This window comes from Lynx canadensis, chromosome D4 (genome assembly GCF_007474595.2).
Source record: "Lynx canadensis isolate LIC74 chromosome D4, mLynCan4.pri.v2, whole genome shotgun sequence".
Lineage (NCBI taxonomy): Eukaryota > Metazoa > Chordata > Mammalia > Carnivora > Felidae > Lynx > Lynx canadensis.
Window position 1 is genome coordinate 2,502,570 of NC_044315.2, and position 10,918 is coordinate 2,513,487.

Sequence of the window (10,918 nt, forward strand, 5' to 3'; positions counted from 1 at the left end):
GCCCCATCCTTCACACACACACTCAGAGCAGCCAGAGGAGGGTCCCCTGGTGCGGAGGGGTGCTCCCCCACATCTCCTCTCCCTGGAAGGCTGCGCAGGCTTCACCGCGGCTGCAGGAAGGCACCTCAGTATTTGTACAAATAACTGGAAATTTCCCCCGTGGGAGTGTGTCGCTGAAAGGAACGTTCTCTACTTCGCTCACTGTTGAGATAAAAGGGAAAAAAGCCAAACAGATCAAGACAGTCTTGACATTCACAGTTTTAGCTGCATTCCATTCATCATAAGGAATCCTGAGTTTTAACAAAAGTCGGACCTCCACCTGCAAGGGCCCCCTCCCAGCTTTTTTCTCCCATTCACCTGCGTCTCCCCCAGGTCTTACAATTCCACAGGGAAACGCGGCTTTGGCAGCGCGCTGCTGGGGCAGCGTGGGTCGGACCGAATCTCCAATCGGCGGGTGCGCCCTCCCGCGGGGCTCAGTCCAGTACGCGCTTTTCCGCCGCGCGTCGCGGCTGGCAGTGGGGCAGGCAGGATCCTGCCCTTATTACAAGTTTGATGTTTTTGTTCACCGTGAAGTTTTTTGCATTGATTTGAAGTTTTTAAAATACTGCCTTAGAATGTGATTCATCTGATCACTGAGTTTTTTGCGGCAACTGCCTTAAATCTGCGCCTCCCCAGAGTGCCCCACCCTCCGCTTCCCCGCCCCTGCCCGCGCAGGAGCTGAAATTATTTTGCTCGCTGCTGGATCCTGAGGGCCTCCAGCGTGCCTTGGTACTTTAATACTTGTGACCTCTCAGATCATCAGGACACGTGGGGCGGGGGCGCAGAGAGGACCGTCGATATGAGCAACGGAGATGGGCGGGGCGCGGGGCACCGGGGACACTGCCGAGCGGGATGGGGGCCCTCGGAGAGGAGAGGAGGGGCGGGGCGGCGAGAAGGCGGAGCTCCGGACGAGGGCGTGGTGGGCGGGGCGTAGGGCGGGCCGGCAGCCCGGCTTCAGGGAGGCGGGTGCTGTGGCAGCCGCCGCTTCGGGGTCGCCGCGGGTGTCTGTGTGTCCCTCCTCCCTCAAGTGCTCACGCCCAGTGTCGCAGCTGGGGCCGGAGCAGAGGAGCAGGTGGGGCCCCAGGTAGCGGCACAGCCCGAGCGGGTCCTGTGCGGCACTGCCGCCCGCCCGCGGGTGACCGTCCGTCTGCACTCACCGCCGGCGCGCCGCAAGAGTCGGTGCGCCCGTGCTCACTGCGTCCCCCTCAGGTGTTCGCGACCCGCAGGTATCCGTCCCCAAAATTGTGGGTGCTGCGTGAAGTCCATGCTTCCGCCGCCCCCCGCAGGTGTCCGTGCGCCCGCCGCCCCTCGCCGCCCCCGCCCCCCCGCAGGTGTCCCTGCGCCCGTGCTCCCTGCCCCCCCCCGCCCCCCGCAGGTGTCCCTGCGCCCGCCGCTCCCCGCCGCCCCCCCCGCAGGTGTCCGTGCGCCCGCGCTCCTCGCCGCCCCCGCCCCCCGCAGGTGTCCCTGCGCCCGTGCTCCCTGCCCCCCCCCCGCACCCCGCAGGTGTCCCTGCGCCCGCGCTCCCCGCCGCCACCCCCGCAGGTGTACCGTGCTCCCGCGCTCCTCGCCGCCCCCGCCCCCCCACAGGTGTCCCTGCGCCCGTGCTCCCTGCCCCCCCCCCGCCCCCCGCAGGTGTCCTGCGCCCGCGCTCCCCGCCGCCCCCCCCCGCAGGTGTCCGCGCCAAGCCATGGTGGACGTGCTGGGCGGCCGGCGCCTGCTGACCGGGACGGCGCGTGGTGGAGGCCGAGGAGGAGCTGCAGAACAAGGTGGTGGCGCTGTACTTCGCCGCCGGCTGGTGCGCGCCCAGCCGCGACTTCACGCCGCTGCTCTGCCACTTCTACGCGCAGCTGGTGGCCGAGGCGCGGCCGCCGGCTCCCTTCGCGGTGGTGTTTGTGTCGGCCCGACGGCAGCGCGCAGGAGATGCTGGATTTCATGCGCGAGCTGCACGGCGCCTGGCTGGCGCTGCCCTTCCACGATCCCTTCCGGCAGTGAGTGGGACGGGGTTGGGCGGCCGCGTGGAGCTCGTCCCTCCCCCCACCCTCGGGCGGGCCTCCCCGGCGTCGCTCGTGGCCCCCACCCCAGGCCCCCGAGGGGTCCCGTGGGGCTGCCGCATCCCTGGGGACTTGGAGAGCCGGGCCCTGACTTAGCGGGTCTGCGTTTCCAAGGAGTTCTGGTGATGTGACTGTTGCGGAGCCTAGCGGTGGTGGGACTCGGGGAGGGGTGTGGAAGCAGGAGAGGGTGCCTCGGGAGGCTCGCGTGGGAACTGGGTCTCTGCGTCGGCTGCCGCGAGCGGCTGGGGGCAGTGCCCAGGGGCGCACAGAACTCCAAGGCTGGAGGAACTCCCTCTCTGCTGGCCGGGGTGCGGCTTGGTTATCGCTGCCAGGCCTGGAATTGCCTGAAAGTGAAGGTGTTTACCATTTCCACAGCTGTAGGAAGAACCAGGTCCCTGGGCTCCTGGGGTTAATGTCAGAGGCCACCAAAAATCCCCAGGGGGTAGGGACCTGACTGGGGAGGAGGGAGAAGGTGGGAGAGAGGAAGAGAGGAGGTGGGATGGAGGAGGGGGATGGAAGAGGGAGGAGGAAGAAGGTAGAAAGGAGGGAGGAGAGAGGAAAGTAGGAGGGAGGAGGGGGGACAGAGGAGGTGGGAGGGGGGAGTTGGGAGGGAAGAGGTGGGAGAATGGGGGAGCCGGAAGGAGGAGGGAGGGTGGGGAGGATCTCAGGAGGGTTGGTGGACTGGAGTGTGACTGGGCTCTGATTGCACCTTGGGGTCCTTGTTGTGGTGAAAGCATTTACACTCTGCACACGGTGTTACCCCACTATCCTTGTAATGGACATGGAGTGGGTTCTGGGTGTGTTTTACAGGGCATGTTTCTCATTTATGGTCCTGGGGGGGGCTATCATTCAGTTGTGGTGGACCCCCCACCTCCCTCCCACAGCTGTCCTGATGAATTGGCTCGTGAACAGTTAAAAGTGGCAGGGGGCTTTGGAAAGGTCCGTAGAAGAACGTTTCTTCCCACAAACACATGCCGCAGGGATGCTGAGGAGGAGGTGAGGCTCAGGCCTTCCAGGTGGGCACCTGCTTCTTAGAGGCCTCGCTCCAGGAGCATCTTACAGATGTCTAGTTTACGCGACAGTGGAAACAAACCCAAGTGACAATTTTGAGAGGGTGAGTCTCAGTGACTTACTTGGCAGAGGGATTCGCCGTAGCATCTTCTCTGGTGGTGTTTGCGAATGCCTCTGATACGCTTAGCACCAGAGTTATGCACGGCCTTGGAACCAGTACAGGTTTGAAAGTGACAGGGGGACCGTGTGGGTAACTAGGCAGCGCTCAGGGTCGGGGATTTCTTTGTGGCTTGATGGAGGCAAGGGGGCTCACTGCCGGGTGATGAGGCCCCTGTTGTGTATGAGGGCGGCCCTGATCCGGGAGTTTGGAGCCATTGGCGGTCACGTGCCAGCACCTTGTCCCGGTTCGCAGATGTGCCGCTGAGGCTCTGGAACCTGAGTCTCTGCTTAGAGCTTCTCCTCCTCTTTCTCCTCGGGGCTACCTGGGATCTCGCTGGGGGACGGCCCTTGCGGAGCTCCCTCCTGCTTCTCCTGTGCTGCGGTCAGAGCCCCTTAGGGTCCACTGCAGGCAGCAGGAGGCCAGCGTGGTCTCCAGAAGAGTCTAGCGTCAGTTTTTCTGCTGGTGAGACCTTGTCCTTCCTCTTTCCAAAACTGCACCACACTGGCTCTGTCCTTGCAGTTCCTGTGGTAGGAAGTGGGATGTTCTGTGAGAATGTTTGGAGCTACTCCCTTATTCTAGCGGGATAGTGCTCTGCTCCCGCTAGGTCAGTCATGGTCAGGGCCCTGGGCTTTCTTCCTCAGCGGCTACCCACTGAGTCCCAGGTGAGGGGAGGAGGAGGAGGAATCACTGGGGAGCCACCACGGGTGCCCTGGGCACGGCTGGAGGCCACATGGCTGCAGGGCGTCGACAGCCCTAGACAGACATGTCTACTGAAGTCCCTGCGGCTGGTGCCTGTGTGCAGGTGGGCGAGCGGCCTGATTGTGGACACCAAGGACAGGTGTCCTGCCCATCTCCTTTCCCTTTGTTATGGGCCCAGTGCCAGCAGGAATTCCTGTCTCCTGCTGTCGCACGCAAGACCTGCTCAGTGGTGATTTTTCATGGCCTTTATGATTGTTTGTTAATAATGCTGGTACCCACTTGGGCTCTGGTACCCCGGGAGGCCCCCAGTAGACTCTGCCCCCCTCTGGTCTGCTCTCGCGCTGACCACCACCCCCACCATGGGCCAGGAGGATGGGATGCCTCCTGACAGGTTTGCACTGCACAGAAAAGACACTTGGCCGTGGCATCGTTTCATGGGTGGAGAGTGGCTCTGTCAGAGCCACTCACTTGGTGGGGTGCCTGTGCCCCCTGCCATCTCCCCAGCCTTGGGTTCCAGCTCCCCCACACCTGCCAGGCCTCCTGACTCAACGTGTCCCCATTAGGCACTGAATCTGCTGAGTCTGGTTTCCTCCTCATTGCTACCTCCTTCAGGTAGGGCCTGGACCGTTGGAATAGTCTAACCTCAGCCCCAGTGTCCGTGTTTAATGGATTCTTGTTCTGGAACCCACCTCATCTTTCTTGTCTGAGGCAGGCCTGGTCCTGCTGTGCCTACCCCAGCTCTCCGGGGTGCCTGTTGCCCAGGGGGCTCAGTCCACGTCTTGCCCTGCCCTCCCACACTTGCCCCATACTCACCTCCTGCCCCAGCCTTCTGTGACCCCCCTCTGCAGACTGGACAGCAGTGTTCCAGAATACCCCATACCTTTCCCACCTCCACAGTTCGTACACACGCTTGCAGCCCCCCCAACCCTGGAGCCCTCACTTCCCCGCCCAGCAGCCCCGCCTCCTCATCCATGCCACTGGGGACACGAGGGGCATTTCTGGCCCGGGAGGCCCATGCCTGTCTCGCGCCCAGCGCCACCCGTGTGAGCAGTGTCTCTAGCATTCAGGGTGGAAGCAGCCGTTGCTCCTTGCTTGGCGCCTGTGGGCTGCTCCTTGGCTGGAGCCACTGCAGAGATTTGCTGGCCCGGGGGGGGGGGGGCGAGAGACTGGAACCAGCGTTGTCATGACAACCCAGAAGTGGCTGTGCCAGTGGAGGACGCGCTATTAGGTGAAGGAAGGGAGCCACTGTCGCAGCAGCGCCCGCCCCGAGCTGGGCCCTCGGACTCCCCCAGAGCATACCGCGCTCAGAGTTCTCATGCCTGCACTCTGTGCGGCCACGGGGCTCTCCTTCCAAGGCGCCGTCCGTCCCGCGGGACACCGCGCCCGAAGCCGGTGGAGACGGTGCTTGCGAGCCTCTCCGTGCAGCTCCAGGGTTACGGTCGTCTCCACGCAGACGCTGCCAGGCTGGGGATTCGAGGGCCCACACGGCTGACTGCAGATACTCTGGAGCCAATGTCTATTCCAGACTCCTCCTCACTCCTCAAAGCCCAGCCTGCCTGCACCCCCCTCCGCCCCCGCCCGACACCTGTCAGAGCTTGATTAATGTTGCGAGGGAGTGAAACAGCAGCGGCAGCAGCCCAAAGCTTAAACTGTAAAGATTTACTGATGAGCTTCAGTTACACGCCCAGCAGCCAGGAGCTGGTCTCCAGGGAGGTGGGAAACCACCGAGGACAATTTCATGGCTCTGCTTTCTGCCATGCCTGCCTCATGCTGAGGCTGCAGCCAGGGGCCACTTGGCAAATGCAGTCTCTCCTCATGGTGGCAGAGTGGCTGCTGTGCCTCGGGCTGCGTAATCTCACACCCTCCACTCTCCTAGCTCACACGGAAGTGTTCCGTGCAGTCACACTAGTTCTGAGTCTGCTGGTTACCCGTTCCGGTGCTGGTTGGTGTAGCCAGCACTCAATGGTTGTGCTGCATTGGACAGCTGGCCCACCTTGGGTTGGACGTGGCTCCATCAATAACAGCCAGTGTTTTCTGAGCATTTACGTGCCAATCCCTTAGCTATCCCGTATGCATATTAACTATCTAAACCTCCCAACAACCCAGGGAGGTATTTCCCATGGTACAGATGGGGAATTTGGGGTACAGGGAGGTTAGCTAGCTTGCCCAAGTCCCACAGCTAGTGAATACCAGAAGGTGGAGGGTCACGGATGCTGAGCAGGGAGCCACATGCCTCTACCGCCCAGGCCATCAAGGGCACCGTCCTCAGCTTCCCTTACTGCCTGCTCTCTCCCCCATCCCCAGGGTGACTCGATGGTGGAGGGAGGGGGATGCAGGCGGCCCTGGGAGACTGGCAGGGTAGCATGCTTCAGCAGGCGTGAACCCAAGGGATCGTGGGCTCCACCCGCCCCACCCCAGCAGGGACAGGAAACTCTGCACTTGTAATGAGCTCCCTGGTGCTGCTGCTGCTGGTCTGGGAACCCTGTGCCCTTAGCACTGCTGCTGCACACGTGGGGCAGGGCCTCCTGGCCTTGGGGTAAGCCCCAGGCCCTGGGTAGCAGAACCCCCGCGGGACCATTCAGACGTGGTGGGCACTGCCCGCCCCGCCTTGCCCAGAGTGAAGACCCTGCACGGACCCATCTGCCTGAGCTGCTGGACAAAGCCGGTGGCAGCCTCTGGCCACCTCCCTGCAGTCTTCAGGCCAAGGGCTGTGCAGCCGTTTCTCTTTTCTCCATGTGTTGTCTTATGCTTTGGGGGAAAGCAAGTTTCATAGGCCCTTCAAATTTCTGGGGTTGTTCAGCATCCTTAAAACACTGGTGGGGGGTCTCCTCCACCCCCCAGCCTACCGCTGAGTTGCCGGGCCAGCTGGCTTGTCAGCAAAGGCCTCAGCTGGTCCCGGGGCTGGCGTCTCTCCACGTCTGTGGTTTGTGCGTTGTCAGCCCTGGTGTCTGTTCCACAGATGATGACCACTCTTACATAACACTTTTTCTCTCCTCCTTGGCTGTTTCTTCCTCACGTGAGCAACGGCTTCCAGAAGCTGCCGGAAGTGGCAGCCGTGTGCAGGTTTCCTTCGGGACCTGGTGGTCCTGGCAGCTGTCGGGTATAGTAGGAGCGACCTCGCCCGCCTGCCTGGGTCTGCAAGCAGGGTGGAGTCCGCCGTGGGCCCAGGACCGATGTTCCCGTGCCTTCCTTTTCCCCTGAGCAGTGCTGGTAGCGCCTTGGCCCGTTAGGTCTTCGCGCAGCCAGGTTCGTTTTGAAGCTCACCGGATCTTGTGCGTTTCTCTGCTGTGACTTCTTCCCGCCGTCTGCCTTTCCTAGTGTCTGCTGCATCAGTCCTGTTCTTGCCTTTTGAGTCAGTCACACAGCTCGTCTACAAGTCGTTGGAAAAGTGTGTTTGGGACCACAACTTCCTATGTCTAATTGTGTCTACGGCTGCAGATCAGAAGTATATTCCATATTGTTCCCTTTTGATTGTGTTGTGGTCTGTTTCGCTGTTTCACATGTAGTGGTAGTGTATGGTTAGTTTTTAGACTCATTCCAAAAGCTGCATTGTATCGGTGTCCCGTTTTCATTGCATTGTGGTCTGATTAAGTGGTCTGTGTGCTCTTGCTTATTTGAAATTTTGTGACGATCCCTTGGTGGCCGAGAACATGCTGGGTGTGTCACCGTCTCTGGACGTTTGAGACAAGGCTCTCTTCCTTTGGGTGGAGGCGGGAGGTCTTCTTCCCCCCTGATTTATGCCTTTGTGTTTGGCCTGGGTGCCAGAAGGCAGCAGGAAGACCTTGATGGAGACGTGACGGGGAGACTTGGTAACAGGAGGGTTTCAAGTGCGTTTTTCCTTCCACTCAGACCCACAGTCCCTAGGGTGACAGGTGAGTGCAGTCAGATTACTGAATGAGAGACACTTGCAAGGTGGCCTTGGGAATGGGGAGGGGTCTTCATCAGCTGCCCTGTCTGAGGGCACTCATTTAGGAGAAGGTTAAGGGGAGAGACAAAGGAGGTGGTTGCTCCTTTTCCTGCGTCAATGCAAATAATTCTTGTTACACGTGACGGAAAAAGTAGCCAAGAAATGTGTCGTCCATAATGTAAATCAGCCTCTCCTTGAGTTTGAGGGGCAGAAAGTCTCACACAGCTTTGTTGGAACTCACAGAGTTTTAACACTGATGGTTGTGTGTACGTGGTGTTTTTCAGCCTCTTGAGACAGAGGAGGGATATAAATTTATTGGGGCGTATTTGTGGGTTTAGAATTGTACCGTCCGATATGGTAGCCACCTGCCACTCGTGGCTACTTGAATTTAAATTAACGAAGATGAGAAATTCAGTTTTGCTGGCGCTCCTCCACCTCTTGGGTGCTCCGTGGTCCCACGCAGCTGGGACCTGGGCTCTGGGATGGGCAGCCCAGGCTCAGAGCAGTCCCCTCCCTGTGGACGCCCCTCTGGGACAGCACACCTGTCCCCTCCCTGGGACACCCCTCAGGAGAGGCTCGCAGCAGGGAGAGAAGGTGTGGGCAGGCTGGGGGCTAAGGCTTTGCACGGTCAGCCAGCCTTGGGGATGTGGGTGTGGCGGCCTGCCCACTCCCCCGCTGACCCGGCCCTCCCACTTCTCTCCCGCAGGGAGCTGAGGACCAGGTACCACATCACAGCCATCCCCAGGCTGGTGATTGTGAAACCAAGCGGGGAGGTCATCACCGACAAAGGGCGGAAGCAGATCCGGGAGCGGGGGCTGGCCTGCTTCCAGAGCTGGGTGGAGGCGGCCAACATCTTTCAGAATTTCTCCGGGTGACGCCGGGGGTCTCGGGAGCACCCGCTGCTGCATCCTGAGCGCGGGAAGGGGAGCGGCCATCTCCTCCCCGCCCGCACTGGTACGGTTTATGTCCCGGCACAGAGAAACGCTGCCAGGGAGGATCCCGTAGCCTGCGGATCCTTATCTCTATCACTCTTAGCAGAGCTGTCTTCACGCGAGCCTGAGTATGCTCCCGTTGGGCTCTTGGGAATCCATGGAAAACACATCTTTATACCACTCCTCAGGTGAAAGAACACATTTACGAATACGTCTTCTGGAGAGTTACTTCGGTTAATGCTAAGTTCTCACGACTCATGTATCACTGAGGTTTGCAGAATCCGTACGCTTTAATAAACATTTCCGGCACAGCCCTCTGATCTCCCTCCTTGTCCCCGCAAACCAGGCGCTCGCACGGGGACAGTGAGGTGCTCCCCCAGTGCTGGTCTCCACACTGTGCTCCCATTTCCAGAGTCTCACAGCTGCTCGAGGCTGCACGTTCACGGTGTCAAACCCGCGTCTCCTGTGGGTGCAGATGGGTCCAGGTAAGCGGGAGCCACCACAGGCTCTGCCAGGAGCCCTCTGCCCTCGCACTGCCGGCCGCCGCTGGCACACCACACACACACACACACACACACACGTACACACACCCCTTGTACACTACACACACGCCCTACACCCCACATACACACACATGCTATGCACACACACCACACAGATACGCACACAGACATACACCCAGCACGCACGCACATGCACACACGTGGACACACACACACCACACTCACCTCACCCCACACACCACGTACACACACCACCCAGACACACACACACGCCCTACGACACACACTCTACACCAGACACACACCGTGCTCTTGTCTCCACCGGCAGCCTTGACTGCTGTACGACCGATGCTCAGAGCACACGCACCACGTGTCTCCTGGAGCGGGCTTTCCCGGAAGTCACCGTAACCACCCAGCTGAAAGCAAGCCACAGCTGGACAGGACAGGGGCTGGGGGGATGGTCCGCGGTGCTAATGCTCCTTGCAGGCTGCTGGCTCCTTTGTGACACTGCCTGCGAGGCCCCTCTCTGCCCTTCCGGTCACAGCATCCACAAGGACCCAGAGCCCGGGGACTTGGGGACCTGGCCCTCGGGTGGGTGTCAGAGCCGCCCTGGAGCTTCTGTGGGGGAGGTTCGGGGCTGGGGGGCCACTGCCTCGGGGTTCTGGGGCACACTCTTGCCGCTGAACAAACGGGCATGCAGACACATAAGCTGTCAGGGTTCATCCCCACGTGCAGTCTTTTTTCCTCTGCTGTCAGCCCCGGGCAGGTGCTCCCCCGCCATGGCGCCCACAGTGAGCCCCGGGGCGGTGCTCCCCCATGGTGGGGCCTGCCGTCAGCCTAAGGCAGACGCTCCCCCACCGTGGCGCCCACCGTGAGCCCCAGGGCAGTGCTCCTCCGAGGTGGCACCTGCCGCCAGCCCTGGGTGGGTGCTGCTCTGAGGTGTGCCCACCGTCAGCCCCGGGGTGGGTGCAGCAGCAGCCGCCTGGTGGGAAAACAGGCCCCCATTGGTCTTGGTGGTTACAGATGTGCTTCCGACCCTTGCCCTATCGGGAGAGGCTGCAGAAAACTTGCTTGTCCTTCCTGTCCCCAGGAAAAAAACATAATTTATGGGAGGGGTCCTCCTGTTTTATAATAAACAGTTGAACAGGGGTCCTCCCCCCTCACATTTCAGGGGGTCCCCTTCGCACTTTGTCCACCCTTGCTTCCTTCAGCAGACTCCCCAAGGATTCGTTCACAGTGGGGGAGGGGATGTGTGTGTGTAAGGGGGAGGGGACCGTGCCTTCTCTCCCTGGCCCCACCTTGAACCTCTTAGCACCTGTATCAGTCAGCTTCGGCTGCCTAACAAAGTCCACAGACAGGGCGGCATGAACAACACAGACCTCTTCTTTCCCCGCCCTGGAGGCTGGATTCCAGAATGAGATGTGGGAAGGGTGATTTGTCCCGAGGCCTCTCTCCTGGGCTGGCAGATACCAGTCTTCTCCCTGCCTTCTCAGGAGGTCGTCCCTCTGTGCATGTCTGTGGCCTCCTCTCTTAGGAGGACACCAGACAGGCTAGATTAGGGCCACCCTTGTGACTCCATTTTACTTTAATAACCTCCTTAAGGCCCTGTATCCAAC

The 10,918-nt window shown here is 60.7% G+C and overlaps 1 protein-coding gene across 1 annotated transcript; it reads left to right on the forward strand.

Moving 5' to 3' along the window:
- Positions 1-1,726: 1,726 nt before the first annotated feature.
- NXNL2 (nucleoredoxin like 2) lies at positions 1,727-9,276 on the forward strand. Its single transcript, XM_030294026.1, is given in 4 exon segments — positions 1,727-1,770; positions 1,772-1,940; positions 1,942-2,027; positions 8,574-9,276. Coding segments are annotated over 4 exon segments (468 nt in total). The 3' UTR covers positions 8,743-9,276.
- The last annotated feature ends 1,642 nt before the right edge of the window (positions 9,277-10,918 follow it).